The sequence below is a fragment of the Apis cerana genome, linkage group LG2 (assembly GCF_029169275.1).
Source record: "Apis cerana isolate GH-2021 linkage group LG2, AcerK_1.0, whole genome shotgun sequence".
Taxonomy (NCBI): domain Eukaryota; kingdom Metazoa; phylum Arthropoda; class Insecta; order Hymenoptera; family Apidae; genus Apis; species Apis cerana.
In genome coordinates, this window is record NC_083853.1 from 10,787,091 (window position 1) to 10,809,998 (window position 22,908).

Below are 22,908 nucleotides of genomic sequence, written 5' to 3' on the forward strand. Positions count from 1 at the left end.
TTTTAATCATAATGATGTATATTGTCATTTTTATTATCGGGAATATTTTCCAAAATTTATCCAGCAGTTTTGTTTAATTCATTCTACGTATTTAAGAGCGACGATTGATTCTCCCGATACTGAAATAAAAATAAGGGAAAGCTCGGGAATTGGCTCTTTTGTTCTTTTCGCGGTCGAATATCAAGGCTTATCCCTATTTCCAGAAGCCATAACGCCAAGCGTTTACGACGCGCGCGCGCGCGAGAGAGAGAGTATACAGGTGCGAAGTGCACGGCGTAAAAATAATTGCGTTGCGTGCTCTCCCGCTGTCAACAATTCGAGGCCATCCCCATCGAGCTTTTTCACGTCGTAAAGTCACCCTTGTAGCTGTTATAAAACCGCGCGAATTTAAATACACGCAGATGCCTGCGAAGGGACGCCTGCAAAATAGAATCCTTCCGTCCTCCCCCTTTAACATTTTTACGCGCTCAATTTTCTTTATTAATTTAACCCTCCCTAGCCTAACTCATCCGTTGCACTTCCACTTCCACTGCCCACGAATTTTCTTCTCGCAAATAAAAATAAAATTCGATACACCTCCGTTACGCACGTTGATAATGGCAATCTCCCTGAGATCGATCCGGGAAGGTGGAAGAATTCCATCAGTCGAACCGTGGCCCACCGATATCCGCACGATTTAATGGCCGCACGAAATGATTCAGTGTCTCTCATTTCGCCACGCCGCCGAGTGTGTGCGCGCGTGTGTGTGCGTTCCTCTATCTCGGTTTGCGGAAGAAAGGAGAGAAATTGGCGGGCGGAGCGGGCCATAAACGCGAATTTAGTTATATCGGTGGCACCGACCGTGTCTCACGGGCGCAATAAATATCCGCTCGCCACCGTTAAGACGTCTACTATTGCTCCCACCGTGTATGACCCCCCACCCGCCACTTCATCACAGTTTCACCCGCGCGTATCCCTCCTCCCCTCCCCCATTTCCCCGTCCACCTCGATCGAATATGTATCGGGACGGATGTCCCGTTGATTTTACGAGGTATCGTATCGCTCTCGCTCGCGGAGAGGTGAGAAAAATGAAGGAACGTTGGTTTTATATGGAGGGATATAACATTGTTTTTTCACAGAGGACGAAATTGGCGAGTCGTAAACGAATTACGGACGATCGCGCATCGATGCGGGAGCCCCGATGTTTCTATTCGAATTGGATTTTTCGCGATCGATTTTTATATCATTTACGTCGCGTCAGGCGTTTCAAAAGGTAGGTTAGGTCTTTTTCGTAGCGAAAAATAAAAAGCGAAACAATGGTTGGCGAATAGCTTTCTCGAACGTATCGTATCGAATCTCATTTATCGCGAGCAATCATCGTTAATTTCATTTCCACATAGTCATCGCAGTCCACGACAACAGTCGAGCTTCGGATTCTAATAATGGACAGGCGTAAACGGGCATAAAACCAGATCTAATATCCCCTCCCTTCGGATAATCATCGAGTCGTTTGAGAGAGTCGTGGGAAGAGAATAGTTTCTCCGGGGACGATTATTACGGTCGCTCGTTCTTTTCACTCACGTACGACAAGAGGATCTCTTCTTCGTGGAGGAGAAGATTCTTTTCACGGGGATTCCCCGTGATTTGCCGTGATCGAAAGAAAGGAGGCAGGAGGGCAAACGATCCGTCCAACGGAAGGGGGATGAACGAGACGGAAGGGCGCCCTCCTTCATCCACCCAAGTCTCGACTTTATTCGCTTTAAAGGTCCAAAGGTGGCCAGCGTGATACCCAATCCCGCAACCTTTAATTATTGCTGGTTAAATTGGCGATAATTGAAAGGGGGTGTACGGATCCGTGAAATGGAAGAAAATCTCTCTGGTTGTCGCGCTCTCGAGAATCGGAGATCTTCGCTTCGGTAATTCGAGGATTCGAGACTTGTTGATATAATAGGAATCGTGGCGAATTCTCGGCCGAGGGGAGGGATTGTCTCGAAGGAATCCTTGGTGTTTGCCCTCCCGGGGAATCGAAGTGTCGGATTAATCCGACGATGGATGAGAGAGATGTTCTTGCGTCTGTCCTATCTATACAACGTTGATTCGTGTCCTGTGTACGTGATTTTCTTTTCTTTGTTTGTCTTTGGATAAATGGATCGGGATCTTGTTATTATCGAGAAGGGAGGCTTATCGATATCGATGGTATAGAAAGTAAATTAAAAATTTATCGATCGAGAGTATAATTTCTCCATCTTTTAAAATTTTGAATTATTTCAGAAGAATATAATCGATCATTGGAATTAGGATCTGCGATTTCGGTGTGATCGACTCGTCGTACGTTAATCGAAAATACACGTTCATCGTCGCTTTCCTCGAGGCTTTCGCGGGTTTCTTGGCGCAGAAGGAAGTTGAATCGATCGGAGTGCGCGTGGTCGAGCGTAAGTTACGATACCCCGTTCGTTCCCCATTCGTCATGGGAAGGCACCGCTTTACATATGCATGGAGAGTAAGCGAGCATGTAACGGCTAAGTGGTCACATCCCCTTACGTGAAAGTTAAGTGGGCATGGCAGCACGAGCCGTGGCCACGGGCCGAGAAAATTATCTTCAATTATCTCGTGCAATCATGAGCCCTCCTTCTCGCTCTCTCTCCTTCTCGCTCGCGATCTCCTCTTCACTCGCCAACCTCCTCGTGATTTATTATTCAAGGAAACTATTCCTCGTTCTGCGAATTATCGTTTAAAAAATGCAAATTTCAATGAATATCAATTATCACGGGAGGAATTTAATAATTCTCGTTCGAGAGACCTCTGAGATCTTAGTAGCTTTAAAAAAAGTAAAAAAAAAAAGAAAAGAAAGGAAAGGAAAAAAGGAAGAGAAGGAGAGAGAAACATCGAAAAATCTCGTTTCAAGCATTAATCACGTGGTCAAGAAACACCAGTCTCCCGTTCCAGGAAACCGCTTCGAAGTCATTCGCGGTAACACCGAGAAAATTACTCCGCGGACAAGATAAAATATTCCTCCCAAGCGCAGCTTAGAATTTCCACGAACGATCTGTACGATTCAGCCCCGGTACGGTTAATGAAACGTCCTTCTCCATCGACGTTTATCGATTATTCCAACGATCGACGCGCAAATTGATACATTAGCAGGCATAACGGATCTTTCGGCTCGACAACAACATCCTGTCCGCTTTTCTCTTCGCAAGAAAATCGATCCCTTCCAAACCACGCGATCGACCGTTCGCCTTGTTTCCGTGCCACGAAACGAAACGAAGCGTGGATTTCTACGCGAGTTTACCATCTGGCTACCTAACCATCCCGGTGTCCAACACCGCAAACCTCCGTTGTCTGTTGACTTTTTCTTACGTAGCTTCGACGAAACGCTCGATCGGCCATTTACACGCTGCGCCGCGCAATTACGTTGCACAACAGTTTGTCTTGCTAGTGTTCGGTGGGGTTGTTGTTTGCTTTTCGCGCAATTTGCGACAGCTATTTTAGAAATCTTTCCTCTTAAATTCGATGAAAGTTAAAATTCGATTTATACGGATTATGTGGATTATATTTACGCGATGTCGAAATTCATCAATTTATTATACATACGAAAAAATCATGGAAAGTTAAATTATCCGATGGATTATGATCAGAAATTGCCAATTTAGAAAAACAATTTCCTTTTTCTCCAAACAACTTCCCCTTTTTACGAGATCGTTCCTTCAAAGACGCAGCATCTTCGAAGCTGATGCGACCAAGTTTAATTGAACGGTATCGAGCATCTTGGAACGGTATCGAGGCATTTTCCGTTGTTGAATTATTAATCGTCAGCTACGAATTAAAAAAGTTAGAGCTATTCCCTCTGAATCCTCGCTCGCGTTGAATCAGGGCGTAACGCGTTCCTCGAAGCGGAACTCGAGCGGAAAACCGGAGGAAAGGGACGGTCGCGGAACCGGTTGCCAGGAACAATTAAAATTTACCGTCACGGGAACGATAAACGCCGACAACGTAATCCTTTGCGACCGGGTCGCGCATAAATTTCGCGTTGAAACCGGTGAACGAAGCGCGAGCGTATTGGCCAGCGCTCTGTTCAGGGCGTTCTCTTCCGGGCCCCGAGCCATAGAACCTGAAACGCCACCTTTTCGCTATTTCGTGTATACAGTGTCCAGAGAGAAAGTGTCTGCGCAGAGTCGCACGCTTCCCAAGGATTCCGGATAAAAGGAAGGACGGAGCTCGATCGAGATGGATAAGAGAGGAGAGGAGAGTTCTTTCGACGAGCGAGAAAAGGAAGAGAGCGGAGGGGAATAGAGAGACACTATTAATTGACGAGGAGGAGGACTCCCACGAGAAGAGTGTCCATAGACGACCATAATTCTCTCTTAATGTGACGCCTTCCTCTTGCTCGCACCCCTCGCGTAATCTCTTTCCTCGCGCCGCAACACCACGGGCCGAGTGTTTTTCCATCCTCGATCAGCGCTCACGGGCAAGGAGAATTGTGTTGGGGCGGATCGAAGCCGACGATGACCAGATATTACGGGCCGACCAACCCTCCCTCCATAAAAGCCTCTGCTCTCGGAGATTGAGCTCTCCCCGCTTCTCGCCGTTTATTATTGCGCGTCCGGCCACCACGAGTGGATTAAGACGAAACGAGGATCGGAAGTCGCTCGCGTGGACCGAGGGGGAGGGGTGTGTGATCGAGGAAACGAAGAGGAAAGATTTCCTTTCACCCCTCCCCCACGGGAAAGATACGCTGCTCGGATGGACGGAGGAGAGAGCGAAACTATGTGTCGTGGAAAATATTATCGAGGCGCTTATCGAGCCGAGGGATGAGATTGACGCGCGAGTCTCTTATCTCTCGGGACGATTAAATATTTCAACCGGGAGGAATTTCCGTTGGATGAAAATTAACTTTGTGCAGTGGGAGGATGGAAGAGAATGTTTCGATCGAATTGTCAGCTCGATAATCGATAATCTTCGAAACGTCGAGGTGATTTCATCCCCTCCCAATGACTAATTGGATAATCGAATCGTTCCGTGGAACGTTATAACGAAGAGTTTTGCGCTCGAAGGGGATCGGGAGACACGGATTCTTAACCGAGTATAAAGTTTCGCGGGCCAATTCTCTTCTCTTCATGGAAATCCTTCAAAGCGGAAATTAATTGACGATTAACAAGCATTAATGCGATCCCGGCTACGATTTGTATTTCGAGCAAGTATTTCGCCTCTCCTCTCTCTCTCTCTCTCTCTCACTCCCTGGAGAAAACTCGATGGACCTTAATCGTGTTTCCCCTCGAGTACCCCCTCTCTCTCTTTCGTCTCCCTTTCGTCTTTCTTCTCTTCGTGTAAATTCGGGAGGGATAAAGGAGGAGTCGATAAAAAGAGCGCGGTGCTTTCTCTACGTCGGAGGCTTAGCCGCAAGGAGTGTCGAATCGTCGGTAATTCCATCCAATTAGAACACTCCCAATTAGAGGAGCCTTAGACCGAGCCTTCCCCTCTCTTTCTCTGCCCTTTCTTCCTTCCCCGCGATTCAAGAGAAACACAGAAACAGCTCGACCCGTCTCTCTTCACTTTCCACCTCCTCTCCCCTTCTCATCGAACTTAATCTCCGATCTCTGTATCCGTGACTCGCTCCGGGCATCGAAACGAATATCGTTGAGACGAGGATGAAACGGCAGACAGAATTTGACGAATTATTTTTCCTTTTCCTTACGTTTCAGGCCGCCGAGATCGAAAAGTCCCGACTGCCCGCGATGGACCCGAGCTTCGCAGATTCCAACAACACGAGCGGCTCAACCGACAGTATCCTGTCGCTGCTGATCCCGGCCCCCCTCCGCGAGACTCTGTGGACGACAGTGGCCTTGTACCTCGGATGGAGGCTGGTCTCCCGTCTTCGATAGACGCGACGGAATCGTCGTTGCGTCGATGCCACGACGATCGACCACGATGCCTCGAGAACGTTAAGAATCATCATCACCGACGCTTGGAACCGACCCAACAGGGACAGCCAGTTAGGCGAGCCGTCACTCGGTAAACCAGCGACTGGCCTTCCTTGGCCCTTTGCACGCCGCACGAACCAACGGACGCCGCGCCCGTCCGCCAACGTTTCCACGCTCGTGAACCGGCAGACAGAATTCTGCCTGCACGACTCCTACGGGAACATCGAACGCGATCTTCTGTTCTCGCGCCAACGTCTGTTCTCTGTGTACGCGTGTCCCTCGCCGCGCGCGATCGAGAATGCGCTCGCATCGCGTACCCCTCGTTCCTTCGGCGCGGATCCGTCGCGCCTCGAGGACGAGAACGCGGCGAAGGATTCGAGGGAGGAGGAAGAGGAGGAACTCGTGGGACGCGACGAATACGAAGGTATAGATAGCGGGATTGACGAGGAGGAGCAGGAGGAGGAGGAGGAGGACGACGAGGGTGGAGCTTGTCAACTCGTTACTTGTCGTGAAGTCAGAGTTACCTGAGGCCAAGTACCATTTCACGTTTGTCCGATGGTTGGTTGTTCGGTGATGGCCGATGTAAAAGGATGGCTCGATGTCGTGTCCACGTACCGGTAACTCTGGCTCAACGACGATCAAAGAGTCGCGTCCGGAATATATTTCTCGTTTCCTTTTTTTTTTCTTTTCTTTTCTTTTCTTTTCTTTCTTTTTTTTGTTTTTTTTCTTCGTCGGCCTCGACTCGCGTAGTTAGTATTCCTCGCTCGAGAGTGTCCATCCTTCCCGACCGAGCGATCGTCGCGCGCGATCGATTCGACGGCAAGGATCGATTTCCAGGTGCATTCTCGCCCCGCGGCGGCGATCGACGCGTGATCATCAACGAGCAGAGGGAACTGCTCGTCCGTTCGATCGTTTGTGACGATCGTTCGTCTTCCGGTTTTCGTTGCATGCACGAGTAGGAAGTAAGAGGCGGGCGGAGTGTGTCTGTCTCTTTCTCCTCCTCTCCCTCTCCCTCTCTCTTTCTCTCTCTCTCTTTCTTTCGGCTGATTTCAAGTATATATGTTCGAATATATACATACATATGCGAGTATGATCGGAAGGTGATGACGAACGCGAGGCCGGTCTACTTGGACGGTGAGGGCGACGGGAGGGAGGATATTAAGGAAGAGATCCAAAGAGGACTTAACCCAATAATCAAATGATGATCTCATTACGGATATAAAATAAAGAGAATTAAATAAAGTAGTGTGATCACGGGAACGGGACGGATCAATGATCCCCTTCTTCGTTTCTCTCGATCCGACATCTCTTTTCCCTCTTCTCTCTCTTCTTTCTTTCCCTCCGTATTCTGCTTTCGATTTTTCATTTTTCGTCTTTTTTTTTGTTTTTTCTTCTCCCTTTTCTCCCCCCGTTAATCGTAAGACACCGTATTCCGTCCCGTTCTCGTCCCGGTAGGAAGTATTTTGACGTGGCTTGTAGATAACGCGGTTACCTAGCCGATACTAAGGCAAGGCAGAACTCTATCTGGGATAAAAAAAAAGGAAAAAGAAAAATGACATCGTGCCATGTCGTCTCGCGAACGGTCCAAGATCCTCGAAGAGGGGCAAAATGGCGGGAAGGGGAGAGGGAGGGGGAAATGGAGATTTCGTTTCGCGTGATCTTAGATAATAATCGATTCATCCATCCAAGGATCGATCGATTTTCGAAACGAAATGAACGATGATCGTGGATTAGAATTGGGATCGCTAGACGTTCATGGTTGATTGTCGAATCATTTGTAAATAGAAAGTATTTCGAGGAGGAGAGTGTTTCTCTCTTTTTCTCTCTCTCTCTCTCTCTCTCTCTCTCTGTCTCTCTCTCTCTCTCCCTCTCTCAATATGTATTCCAAAAGCAAAAGAACAAAAAAAAAATATATATATATATATCTGATACTACGAGAAGAAGAACGAAAAGAGAATATATTGTAGTATAAGGAAAAGAGAAAGATTAATTGCGCGATTGAGCAGGTAGGGAAACGGGCGAGGACACGTAACGTGAAGAGGGGAGCAACGTATTGTAATTATAGAGGATTTAACTAAAATAATTAAAATTCAGTAAATAAGTCGACGTTTAATAATTAAAGTAGATAATCGATAGATCGAGGATCGCAGCATCTTAATTGGCTAGCTGCGAGTCCCGTGGACAGTTTTCGAATGATCTCCGGTAGCTTAGCTCTTAGTGGCGCCCTCCTCGAGGACGCCTTTCATGACGCTGAGGGACCGAGGGGTGTTTTGCACCCTTTGCTCCCGCGCGTCACTTTTTTCTTTCTCACTCTCCATCTTCCCTCTATCTTTCGCATTTTCTTCTTCCTCCTTTTTTCTTTCTTCTTTCTAGCGCGGCTATCTGTCTCTCGTGGTGATAATTATGCTTCCTTTCTTTTCTTTCTTTTTCTTTCTTCCTTTTATGATCGACATTTGCGATTTATTTTAAAAATTTCTCTTCTCCTTCGCGCGATCATTCAATCTCTTCTTCACATCTTCATTCCTCCATTCCATTCTATTCACTCTCTTCTCTGTCGTTAATATATTCGTTTTGTTATTCGTCGATTCTCGCGATTATGTATTCTTTAAACGATAATTACTCTTTTTTTTTGATCTCGTTAATTAGCATTATATATTTAGGTCTTCGTTGTTTCGTTGTACTCGCGATTCTATAGGCCATGTCCCGCCATATATTGGCGCGAATGCTCGTAGAAGTTCGAAGTGGAATTAATAATTAAAGGATAGTTAGTATCCCTGATCGAGCCTCGAGAGCGTGTTCCCTCGAGTGGATCTCGAACGGGATGAAACCAAAATCATCATAAGGCTGTCGATACGATAGTGTTTTCCCGTGGACCGTTCTATCTGTCTCTCTATCTGTCTCTATCTCCCGAGTAAAGACTACTCCTTTTTTTTTTAATCAATATCAATATTTTTTATTACGATTATTATTATTATTATTAATATTAATATTATATTTTTATTATTATTATTATTATTATTATTATTATTATTATTATTTTTTATTATTTGTTTGTTTGCCCTTTTCTCTTCCATCTTAAAAATTAACAGATAAGATTTCGTGACGTACTCCGTCGAAGTATTCCAGTGTGTAGAAAAACTAGTAGTATTTATTTATAGGTAAACGTGTATTCATATATGTCTAAATAGGAATCGAGCGAGATGATTCGCGAGATAATAAAATACTGCCATTCGTCCTAAAAAAGCTGAGAAAGGTGCGCGTGAAAGGTGTTGTTGTGTGTCGTCCTGAATTAGATAAGGAAAGAAAAAAAAAAAATATACGAAGACGTTCATCAGGATCCTGAATGAACGTTCCTTCGGGGAGGCGTACGTACGTTATTTTTCCTCTGTCGAGAAAAGTCGATACGCCTTTTAAAGTGAAAGCGTGCGAAGATAGAGTGTGATGATGATAATGATAATGATGATGATGATGATTATGATTATGATGATGACGATGATGACGATGATGACGATGATAACGATGATAACGATGATCATATAGTTTCTCCGAAGGAGGAGTTCAGAATCGGTACGAATGAACAAGGTGAACGCGAGGGTAACATCCTCGTTTCCCCCCTCATCCGGTTGCACCGATCCGAATCGTTCCACGGACGAATCTAGAGTCTAGAGTCTCTTGATGTTCGTAAAAAAATAGTAACTTAAATATAGCGTATTTTTCATCGACTACTTCATTCGCCAGAAATATGGATTTCTGGTGAGGACAAGTTCTGTGGCGAGCCGACCATATTCTTCTCTCGTCCCACCCCCCTGTGATGATTTTCGTCCGATGTGTGTGTGTTCGTTTGTTCTTCCTCTTCGGTTGAATGAATTTATATTTGATAATGATAATGATAATGATACAGTTTGTGACAGTTGTGATTTTAAGTCGTATCTTTAATCGTGTTCCGTTGAGATCGATAAAGACTTTTGTTATCGTACCAAGTGATATTTCCACCATGATTTTCGCCTCCTCGTTCGATGGGTTAACGTTTACAAAAACTCGGTGGGGTTCAGCAGCAACTTATCTCCAGTTTTCTCGTTTTTTTTCACTTTTCCTTTTTCTCCTTCTTCTTCTTTTTTTTTTTCTTCTTGTTCTATTCCAGAGTGTTCTTAAGTTCTTTGTCGATCGAGTTTTCTTCTCTCCTCTCTATTTACCCGAGGAGGGGGTAAACGCGAGAGCGAGCAGGATCGTCGTACAATTGTGATGTAATAAGATAGTAATTGCCATTGGCGCGATGAGAGGGGATGACAGGGCTCTCATCGCGCTCGCGAAACCTTTTTTATATTAGCATTCCGACCAAAGGAAAAGGAAGTAGAGTTCGATCGTGTGCACGTAGTGAAACGCAAGATATTTTCTGTCGTTCATTTTTTATATTTTTTTCAATTACAATTTTTCTCCTCCCCTTTCGTTTCTTCGTATAAAAATGAGGCTTGAGCGAGGCCATACTTATCGTGGCTATTATACTTAACGAAATTTCCCGTTTTCCCGTTTTTACCTTTCGTTTGTTGTTTTCTTCGTTGTTGTTGTTTTCTTCTTCTTCTTCTTCTTCTTCTTCTTCTTCTTCTTCATCATTTTTACCTCTCGTCCTTTTCACGCGCATTGCACCCAATTAGACGTGAAGAGGGAAAAATGATAAATAGAGCACCGAGAAACACGAACAAATTTTTACGCCCGTGTATGAAACGTAGCCCCGTTGTAGGTTTAAGAGTCGAAATAAAAGAAGATTAATTAGAAATCGAGGGAAACGCGATTAGAAAACGAAATAGAAGCTAGAATACTACTACCAGTCGAGCAAACGATAATCAAGCACATGGGATTAAGATAAAACGCAAAGACCACAGAAGATTAATAAGAAGAATAAATAAATAAAAAACGCATGTACATAGCCGCTTGTTCGTGGGGCCGTAAAGTACCATAATCTACGATTGCTATATCCCCCTTTTCTCTATGTTCGTTTTCGTGTTTTCTTTTCTCTTTCTCTCCCTCTCTCTCTCTCTTTCTTTTTTTTCCTTTTCTACAACTTTTGTTTCACTTACGGTATTCTTCCCACCCAATTTTTATTTTTTTTACCTTCCTGTTTGGTTTCAAGTTTTACCACGCTTTAGAGAGATGATAAAAACGAACCTCCTCTCCCCATAAGTAGGAGCATTTTTACGTAGCATAGTAGTCAGCCATATTGAGAACGTATTAATTATATAAATAAACACGAATAAAAGTATATATATATATATATTAATAATGGAAAACATATATATATATATAAATATATATATATTTTAAATGGTATATTTGAATATATATATTATTAACGAAATGCTATTTCGAGGCGTACCGTGCGATATAAAAAGAGAAAAAAAGAAATATAATGATAGTCGTATATCTCGAAAGGGCGAGCTCGAAGAGAAGATGAACGATTGAGAAACAAAGAAAGGCAAAGGGTCGAAAAAAAAAAGAAAAAAGAAACGGAGAAAACGGTGATGTTTCTCGTTCGGAGATGATGATTTTTTTTTTTTTTTTTCCTTTGAGATTGACGAAGAACGGAGAACGACAGCCGAGGCTGGGACATAAGCTGTAACTGTGACTATTGTGGATCGTGGGGGGCAGGCTGTATCGCGAATTTTTTCTTTCTCGACCTCGATGACGTCCACCTCGTTTTCGAGCTTTTCACTCGAACCGAGTTTCACTTGACAAAAAAGACTAAGAAATAAACAAAAAAAGAAACAACAACCCGAAAAGAATCGAGTCAATTTCCTTTCTGTCTTGGGTCGTCAAAGAGAATTATTAAATCCAAAGAGTTGAAACCGGAAATCAATCATCTCCAATGATCGAAGGTATAAACGAAAAGGCTAGGTTAATTGCCAATGAATTATCCCGGCCAACCAAATAGCATAAGCAATATCGAACGAAAAGCAGCCCGCCCATCCGAGATCCCCGCGCGTCAAAGCGTCACTGTGATCTCGTAATTATTAATGAAATATCCGATTATTGTAACGAATAATCGCTATGAATATTATAATGTACCCGTTCCCTTCTCCCCCTCCCAATGTTCCCCCAATCCCTCCATCGAGAGTAAGAGAGAGAAAGGCCCCGTAAATGGTGGAGGGATCGCGTTTCAATTCTCGCATCGGAGAGTCCGGAGTCCTTTCGTTTTTTTATTTTTTTTTATTATTATTATCTCCCTTCGTTTCGTTTCCAACAAATTCCTTTCGCTTCCCTAAATCCTCCATTGTCCTCCCTATCCTTGCGTTATCTTTTTTTTTTTAATGAAATTACGTAATCGTAATCGTAATCGTAATCTTTAATCGTTAAATTTTCCAATGATCTCTCGGTGGTGCGTTCGAAGTATGAGCAAACTGGCCGCCTAACTGTTCTAATCTCTCTAATATTCTCTCTCTCTCTCTCTCTTTCTTTCGCTCTCGCTCTATTTTTCTCGATCGTGCCACCGAACTTTTCACTACAATCAAGGTGAGGAAACAGGAAAGGGACGCCCGAAAGAGGGGAAAAAAAGAAACGTGGAAGCGTGAAAATCGGTAATTCACGTTCGGTGGATGATTCCCGCGGAATCGATTCTAAGCGCTAGGTTCACCACAACGAAGATTGATTATTTCGCTCTGCGTTCCGCACTCCATTAAATCGGCCGCGAGCCTCTATCGTTGTATCGATCATTCATTATGGTTAATTAATCCCCAACAACCACCATCCGTCGCATCGTGATCCGTGTAAGCTTTTGGGGGGTGGGGGAGGGGTGGTTACAACAGACTACGTTGTTTAAAGAGGTGATCGACTAGTCTTTATCGGACCAATCGTTGAGATACTTTTATATTTTTTTTTCTTTTTTTTTTTTTGTTTCGTTCTTCTTTTCCTTTTCGTTTTTTTTTGTTTTCATTAAACGAAATCCAAGTAAGATCTCTTGTTCTTCTTTGTTCTTTTCTTTTCTTTTTTTTTTTTTTTTGTTCTCTCAACTCTTGACTCGCGTGTGCGACTTTTCGTTTCTTTTTTTTATTTTCTTCGATGATATTTTCTTTCGATTTTGTTTTTTTATTTCTCGCGTTTTATATATATATATATAGTATCGTCCATTCCTATTTTCGAGGATCTTTGACCTCGAGAAGATTATTTCCCACCTGATTTATCTTTCTCGTTCTTGAATGGATGTATATGTATAGTACACGATGTGAAATTTGAATTTCCCGCCAGTATTTAAGTCGGGGTTTTCTCGAGTCGCATCGAGAAAACGCTCGATCGAAAAATGAAAAGAAAGAGAATGTATTTAATAACGAAGAGAGGGGAAAAAAAAAGAGAATTGCGTATGAATTTAAGAGACATTTACACATATACACATATACAATATACATACACATATACGAGTATACAATGAAACAATGATATAAGTGCTATATAATCACGCGTGAGATCGGGCGTTAAAAGAGAAAGAAAAAGAAAAAAAAAAGTAAGAGAGAATTTGAAGAGTAATTGTTCATTTGCTCAGATTTGTCCTTAAGTTTGCCATAAAAAAAAGAAAAAAATGAAAAAAAAAAAAAAGAAGAAAAGAGAGAATCGAAGAGGCGATCTTTGTAATACAAATGCTGGCGAGCTGCGTCTAGTGTCTTAAGGGAAAACTGCGATTAATTTTGGAGCCGTTGCGCGTATTTTCAGGTGCCAATCACGGCAAATTAGCCACGCGGATTTTTGTAACTCAAGAGCCGAAACACATTGCCATTTTGTCACGTCGATATTCCCCCCATTTCGCGATTCCGCTTCATGATTATCTTGTCTGTCTGTCTCTCTCTCTCTCTCTCTCTCTCTCTCTCTCTCTCTCTCTCTCTCTCTCTCTCTCTCTTTCTCTCTCTCTTTTTCTCTCTCTCTGGAAGTGACTCACAAAAGCGTCTGATATTATTTTCACTTTAGCCGAAGAGAAAAAAAAAACAAAGAAAAAAATGAAAAAGAGATTCTATTTATTCTGCGTCGTATCAGATTAACGAAATAAACGACAAAGAAAACGAAAAATACTTGATCAAATTTTCTTTTCTAAAATAAAATTTTTTAAAATTCGACAACAGCAGAGTCACGTCTAGGAGAGCATTAATTAATCTTACTTATCCGCCTGTAATATTCGACCGTGTGTAACCGTAATTGAATGTGCCCCACTTAAACTTTAAGACGACGATGTTCGTACCCTGTTTCAACAACGCCTGATTAAAACGAAAAAAAGAAAACACGAAAAAAAAGTAATAATAATAATAATAATAATAAAGTAATAACGTTACCTGTAGCCAAATGTCCCGTGGACCATTATAGACCGCCGCGATCTGTTCGTAACACTATGTGCGAGAAAGGGCTAGAAAGCGTGTGATCGAGACGCGTTGCGAGGCCAATTTTTTTCTTTGGCCTCCGGCTCGCGAGTGCGTATGAGAGAGCGCGTTTGCGTGAAAGGGAGAGAAAAAAAGAAAAAAAAAAAGAAAAAGAAAACGAAAGAACGGGGCGAGCGAAAGTATTTCGCGAAAAGCCTCGTCCAGGCTTGAAGAAAAAAAAGTCGAGGCGAAACGAAACGAAGAAAGAGGCGAGAGGAAAAACAAAAAGGACGAAGAGAAGGGAAAAAAGAGGAGAAAGAGAGGACAAAGAGGCGTGGCGATTCTCAAGCCGTTTGTAAAGCTCGCAGCAACCTTGTGATAGAGTCTGGACTCGGAGAAAACCTGTTCACCTTTGCTACTTTCCTTCTTTTTCTTTCCGCTCGGGAGGCGAAGAAGCGAGAAACGTGAGGAAAATGGTCGCTCTTCGATCGTTCCGTAGCTCAGCTCGTATCTCGGAATGGACTCGTTCTCTTCACCGTTGCAGGGAAAGAAAGACAAGGAAACGTGGGGAGAAGAAAAAAAAAATAAATAAGAAACGAAAGCAGCGAAACAGCGAACGAAAGACAACAAAGAGAGAGATATAAATATATATATAATATATATATTGTATATGCTTAGAGGCGTATAATAGAGAATGTTTTGCGCGAAATCGTTTTATTGCGAAACGTGGGAGAAAGAAATACATATACTATATATATTTTGAAACGAAATTTCGTCCAGCTGACCAATCCAAAGAAGCGACCAAATAAACGAAGGAGAGGGAAAACGATGCGAGCCGTTGCACAACGCTTGAGGTGCTTTAAAAGAAGAAGAAGAAGAAGAAGAAGAAGAAGAAAAATGATAAAAATAAAAAAGAAAAAAGAATGGCTGAAGAAAAGAAGAAATAGAAAAAAAAAGAAAAAAAAATAGAAGACAAACACACAATTTTTCTACTATGTACAACTTACAAAAAAAACTCCGTGCGCGTAAGAGGAGATTTCTTTCTCTCTTTCCTTTTTTAAGAGTTTTGCGTTTTCGCTTGACGACTGTCCCGATGCGAGTGATTGGATGCAAGATATACGGCGGTCACGTGATATGTTATTTACAAGCGTAAAATACCGTATTATGTAACAGGCCCCCCTTAGATCACATATAAGTGAGAAAAGAGCGGTATCGTTAATTTATTTTGTGTTATTTCCACATTTTTCTCTCTTTTCTTTAACATCTTTTTACTACATTTGATCTCTATCTCTTCTCCTACTCATTTTCTCAGTTTTTTAAATTTCTTTCTTTTCCAATGTTTGTTTTGTTTTTTCTTTTTTTAAATTCTAAATATTCTACGTCTATGGATTGGAATTGATTTTTCGAAAAGAAAAGAGAACAAGAAGCATCCCCACAAAGGGATGCGTAACGCCGCGACGTTTTACTTTTTCTTTCTTGCATTTTCACTTTCCTTTCTCTTTCTGGAGGCGTTTCTCTCGCTCCTCACTTTTCTTCTTTCCGTCGAGATTCTCTTTACTCTTTAAACGAATGTACGGCCACGACTTTGCCCGTTCTTCGTTGATCTCTCGAATCTTTTCCTCAAAAAAAAAAAAAAGAAAAAGAAAAAAAAGAAAATAAAGAAAGAAAGAAAGAAAGAAAAATCTTAACAGAGAAACAAATATCGAGAAATCAACGAGGAACCCGCAAAACGAAGCCCGAATCATACGATGCTGTGTTATTTAAGTCACTACAGACCATACGTTATTGATTACTTTTGATTTTAGTTTATGACAATTTTTTTATGTTATTAATTTTATTTCGAATACGATTTTTAAGCGCTCCGCGAATATGTATTAATTATTATTATCTATTATCTATTATTATCTATTACATGATTGAATATTATTATCCGAATATTATTATTATATTATTTTAATATTATTAATATTATTATTATTATTATTCTATAATCTTAACATTCTGTATCATCACTCCCCATGGTCGATTATTCTTTTTTTATTATTATTATTATTATTATTATTATTATTATTATTATTATTATTATTTTTCTCTCTACGAATTGTTCTCGCGTCCGCTGCCCGATCGCCGGTCGACGCATCGCCCTTGAAGACGTCGCGACGCCTTCTCTCGTTCTCTTCTCTTTCCTCTTCTCTCGCGCGTTTTTTTCCCCACTCATCTTTCGTCCTTTTTCTCTCGTTTCTTTTTTTTTCCTTTTTTTCCCCTTCTCCTCCTCCTCTTCCTTCTTCTTCTTCTTCTTCTTCTTCTTCTTCTTCTTCTCGTTCGAGGTGTTACACGAGAATATACACGAAAAACAAACACACGAGTTACATACGAATTGACTGACGGTCTTCGCGTGGCGTAGCGTCGACCATTGGGAGTTCGCAAAGGGACGGGGGCATCTCTTCGCTACCCGCATGTCTTTCATTGTACAGATTTTTTCACTTTTATATAGTTATCGATATATCGTAACGTTATGAAACGTCGATTGCGGCGGTGTCATTATGTGTCGCCGTACCATTATTGTACTTGATTCATCTTTTTTTTTTTTTTATTAATTGAATAAATGTGAACACGCCGAAAGTATATCGAGACGTTCGGGTGATTCTTCGAGCGCAGTTCGATCTTTCATTTTTTTTTTTGTCACCCTTCCCCTTTCTCCATCCATTTTTCTTCATCGCACAATTTTGTTTATAAGATAATTTTAGCTTTTCGATTTTGAAACTACAGTTTGCGAAAATTTCTACAAAAGATTGCAAAGAATTACGAACAAACAGATTAGTTTTATTTATTAAAAAAAATTATGGAAACTATACATCATTGATATATAACGCTTAGATAACGAATGATAATTCTTCTATAGATAAGGGAACCATTATTCGCTCTAATTTAACAATTTTTACAAAGAAATAGACTATCCTTCGAAATGAATCACCGGTTAAGAGTAAACATTGATCTATCAAAATCTGTAGTCCAAATGGCCCAAATTAATTTTTTAAAACTATCCAACAAAATCCGATGATAATAACGTTTGCGCAAGACTGCGAGACAATTTCAAAAGGATTCACCGTTTTGGCAATCTTTGAGAAGAGAGATATCGTAATATCGACAAGATCGTCTTCCTGTCATTCAACCACGAAGATCGATCCGTCCATCGATAATTTATTTCGATAATCTTTGACGGTCCCGAAGGGGTGGCCGGCCCGTTTAATCCGTATTGATCAGCTGGGCGAGTAGTTCCGGTGTTTAGAATCGGCCTAATGGGTTTCCTGAGACGTGCCATCTGCGAACCTCATTACTAAGGGATGCGACCGCAAACCAATCAACCCCCCGATGCACGCCTCTCGTCGTGGTCGTAAGACGTTGTCGTAGATTAGAAGCTGGCAGACTGGTCCGCGAGCCCACGCATAATGCAAACGGGACCCGTTAATAAGAACAAATTGCTTCTATTTGGATGCGTGGATCAGAAGCGATGGGTGGTGCGCAGGTAAGCGTCGATGCAACGGTTCAAAATTAGTTGCTAATCCTGATGAACGATTCGATCGACGAAACGGACAAATCATTTTGCGATAGGATGGCGTTTGGAGGGAAGTGGAATTATGGTAAGTATTATTGGTAATCTTTTAATCGGTATATGAAACAGTTCGAGTTGTTTGATCTAATGCATTGGAGCGAAGAATGAGAGAATGAATTCGAATAATCGTGGGCAAACTTTGACGTATGTGGTGTCAATTCTATAACACGAAATACAATTAAATTATTGCACACGTACAGTGAATCGGCGTTAATCAACGAAAGTTTTGGGGAAAAATATATCACTTGCACTCGAGCTCCCTCTCTAAAATGAAACCGCGCACAAATTTCCAACGAAGAGTGGCGGTAAACGATGAAAATGCAATGTTCGCGGGGACGATAAAAAAAAGGTACGAAGGTATGAAAGATACGGAGGGGTGGTCGAGTGGGTGGTGGTTGGATGGGCGTAGGATGACTGGCAGGGGCGAGAAGGGTCCGAGGACGGGTTAAACCAAGTGCACATGTCGCCAAAGCGCGCGTGTCACCGGCCAGCCATGGTATATCTGGCGTGCATCCATATGCAGATCCCCATTGATATGACAACATTTACATACTGCATATTCGCTCTGGGCCATATACTCGCTCGCCAATTCCCCATTGTTGGCTTTCGGCCACCAGTGCGTTTGATTGACATTATTGGTCGCGCCGCTGACACCAGATTACATTTCTATTTGCATACATTCGCGGACCAGTTTGATCCCTACCCGCCCATCACTGTGGACCCGTGATTTTTTGAACGTCGGCAAAGGCGATATTTCCACGATCGGTTCGTGGTGACAGCAGAACGATTGTCTTGTCGTGTAAAAACGCGAATCGTCTAAAGGGAACGGGGGACTGACGGAATGTGGACGGTTTCCAATTGTGGATGATCGAGGGATAATGGAGAGTATGAAGGTAAGTACGAATTTGTGTGAATAATCGAGGAGAGATACTCAATTAATGGATCATCTAGTTTCTTTTTATAGATAGAGATTATGTAGTGTTTATTAGTTTATTGAGTAAAAGTTTAGTTAAAATCAATCAATTAATCTTCTATTGTAATTCTTTGGAATGTATAACTATCTGAATTCATAATTCTATTCGAATTCATTTCTATTAATAAAAAATACAATTTTAAGCAATTTGATCGTATCGTATAGTCAACTCCTGTAGGCAGAGTTTATTTATTTATAAAATTTATTTATAATATTAGAATGTATTTCAAATTTATTAAATTGATATTTTTAATGATAATGCTTTTTATTTTATTAACGTTTTATTATAATATTTATTATTTAAGGTTTTTAATTATAATAGAATATATTGTTATTAGTACTTTACTCTATATAATTATACTCGAGTTAAATTCATGATTGTTTTTAATCTATTTAATATTTACTGTTCGTGAATTAGTTTTATCCTTATCTTTAGTTAAATCAAATTATAAACATAGTGAATCAAATATATTAATATATTTATTTATATATATATAAAAAAATATATAAAAAAATTTTTTAAAAATTTAAACTACACGAATTTTTGGTTCAATTTTATTTTTCTTTAAATAATAATAAAATAAATTGTTTGAATCTGTAAATTCAATATTATTAACTTCATCGTTATATCAATAAATTTATATCAACAAATTTATCAATTTCTTATTTATTTTATACCTGTAAAATATCTCCAAAAATCTCCTCCTCCCTTCTAACCCCGCCTTCAAACCCTTCAAACATCAGCGCAAATCAAATAGCCATCGAGCCCCCCGATGATCTTTATTAACTACGTCACATTTAAAATACATAATAGGGCATATACACGGGACACGCAATAACGCGTAATCCGTCCCAGGGAATAGTATGATCTCACCCTTTCTCACCCTTCCTCCTCCCCCTCGGAAATTTCGCGGCGAAAAAGAAAGATTCGGATTAGATCCGTCCTCGAGGAGGTTTCTTCGGCCGGGGAACACGGAAAGAAACAATGGGTGCGTGCGAGGCACAAAGGAGGGGGAGGGCGCGTGGCAGGCAGGGCCGGTTAGCCCTTTATCGGCGACCCTCCGCCCCGTGGAATTGGTATGGACGCGGGCTTGCATTGTCCGCGCCGCGGATATTAAACGGTCGCGAATTTGCGGTGACGAGTCGACTGGAAAATAATGTCTGCTCGGTTCGACGGTTCGGAATTTAAGAATGGCCGCCCCGAACGCGTTAATTGTCTCCACTCCTCGCCGTGTACCGAATACCGCGCGGCTCGTTGACTCGCGTGAGATTTGTTACGCCTTCGATTGTTGGAAATCCTGCATTTCTTTTTTTTTTTACTTCTATGATGATTTTCGAAAGAGAATGATTCGATCGTTGAATTGAACGTGAGTAGAAATACATAGGGTTAGATTTCTTTATATTGGATTTAAAAAAGGTTAAGAAGCTAGGCTTGGAGAGATTGAATTGGAAGCGCGATTGTAAAAATAGATTGAATTACTGTTACTAGCGTCAGGGTTTTAGATAATCGTGGGTAATCGTAGGTAAGTGAGTATGAAAGGTTTCGCGGAACGTGGTATTCGGTAGCGCTGTTCAAAGGAGCATTTGCTCAAGTGATAATTGGAAAAGTTTAGCGCGTCCCGTACGTGCTTCTATTTCTGCCGTGTATGGTTTACGAAGGTATAAAGTATAAATTGCAAGGAAAGTTGGCGCATGTTGAAACGCGTCATTTTTTTTTGGACCTATCTCGAGAGACTTTTTCGAGGTAACGAGTTGAAGGAACCCGTTTCGTCTCGATTTCTCGTATTCCGGGTAATTAGCCCATTAGTCGCATGTCCCCGTGGAAACATTTCGTCAACTTTTTTCTTTCTATCTCTTTTATTTTTTCGAACTCGTGACGCGGAATGTCTGCGCTATATACAATTATGCACATCGTTTCATAAATCATTAGGACTGGAGTGACACCACGAAAGCGTTTCGATAATTTGTTCATTCCAAAAAAAAAAAAAAAAATAAAAAATTATTAAAACTCATCGTTTCGACGAGCTCACCATTTCTGTTATATTAATAATTCTCATCGAAAGATCACGTTTGTTATTTAAAATCTAAAGCGGAGAATCACGTCTGCTATTATATAAATTTATTTTCAAACAATTGCAACGGATATAAAAATAACCTTTCATAGAACGCATTATATTCTTATGCCGAATAAAAATGACGTGTTTCATTCGAGCGATAAATCCCTGTTTTATCTGAATTGTTTACATAAAAGTCGTCCCATTGTCTGCTGCTGTCCGCAAACATCAAGTGGAGGCGGTTTTCGAAGCGGAAAAACTCGGTCACGCGCGAGCAGTGATTCAAGGTGGCCGCGAACGTGCCGCAACAGCGCGAGGGGAACGCGATTGTGAGTAAGAGGCATTCGATAAAGACACCTAAAAGGATCCACCTTTGATCCCCTACACAACTGCGCGATTCGTTGCGTCAATCTCGGTTGATTGCCATGCTCGAAGATTATTCGCCAACAGACTTTTACCAACAGTTTTTCATTTAAACAGGGAAACAGAAACGACGACTAGCTATTAGGGTTTATTACAGACAGATAAGAGGGAACTGATTCACGGTTAAAACACGTATGCATCGAATAATTTACCGTAAACAAGATAACAAACTCGTTTACGTGAGTCATCAGATTTTTTTTTTCACGCGTGCTTCTCTACGTATCTTCATCGCTCGATCGAAATAGGAATTTACGCGTTGACGGTTGACAAATATCCCTTTGATAAAAATATATCGATTTTACTCTCGATGCTCTTTCGAAACCCCCGTGGAAACTATTCATTCCAGAGTTTCATGAATATCATGGATAAGTTTATAAATTGTTCAATTGGAAATGTTTTTATTACGGATTCGAGATAAATTTCATTTCAAATTAACAATTAACAATTAATTGAATCGAATCAATATAAAATCTAATGATTTATATTGTTAGATTTCATTCTTCTTTCATGTTTAAGAACTTCCTTTTTAAATAAAGAAACGTTTAATCGAGAAATTCTTTGTTTGGAAAAGTATATTTATTTATATATAACAACTTATATTTATATTATTACTATAAATTATGTATTTATAAAAATGAACAAGAGAATCTAAATTGATATTTAATTCGAATAAAATATGGAAATCAAGTAATGCTCCCATATCATATTCGCCATTTCCTCGATCAAAAATTCCTGCAAACTCCTCTCTACCAACCCCTCGAATACCGAATAATCAAACAACTCCGTCCGCCTCGCCTCGAGTAATAAAAAATTCACAGGAATCGCAGGAATCGGGCGACGAGGGCCGTGTCCAAAAAGTTTCGAGACTCGAAACTTTTTCGCGGGAACGTAACCGGCTGATTTACCGCGAGCAAAGCAGAATGAATCACATTATCGGCCGAATGGTGACGATAGTCGTCGCGAGGCAGCCACGGAGAAAAAAAGGTGATAAAGCCGTGGCGACAGGCAGTCTAGCACCGATACCAAGCGAGCGCGACGACGGTGACACACCTGTGCTCTCGAAACAAGCGTGTCGAATCTCTCTCTCTCTTGAGAGAGAGAAAGAGAGAGAGAGAGAGGCGTTTCCACTTCGATCGACGAGGAAATGGGCCGAATATCGCGCCCAACGCGGATGATTTATGGAGGGACAGGCGGAGAGGGGTGTCGAGAGGAGATGATGTTGATTCATGGGGCGGAATTTCGTCTCTCGAAACAACTTTGGCCTTTCTCGGTTTCCATCATCCGATTGCTTTTGATTCGATGTATAGGAAATATTTTGGAGATATGGGACGAGTCGAAAGTGTTTGAAAACGTTTCTTCAACGAATTTTGAAATGAAATTTCTTTTCTTTTTTTTTTTCATCGATTTGGTTTCACATCGCAGGGGTTGAAATGAGTGGTTACAGCTTTTAGTATTTGGATTTTGAAATCGCATCGAGACTTTTCTTTTTTTCCCCCCGATCGGTAAATAATTTTGATCGATGAAGCAAGGGAAGTTAAACAGACGGAAGTTTCAAGTTGAAAGCGTGGAAGCGTTATTTTTAAAAGTTTAGTCTCGAGCGACGAGGAGACAGTTT

At 41.3% G+C, this 22,908-nt stretch overlaps 1 protein-coding gene across 1 annotated transcript in view; it reads left to right on the top strand.

The window, feature by feature from the left end:
• The window catches only part of LOC107996848 (uncharacterized), a 33,357-nt gene extending 16,470 nt beyond the window's left edge, over positions 1-16,887 (top strand). Inside the window, exon 4 of the mRNA XM_062071762.1 lies at positions 5,682-16,887. Within this exon, the coding sequence (XP_061927746.1) occupies positions 5,682-5,861 (180 nt within the window). The 3' untranslated portion in view covers positions 5,862-16,887. The remainder of the gene's footprint in view (positions 1-5,681) is intronic.
• The last annotated feature ends 6,021 nt before the right edge of the window (positions 16,888-22,908 follow it).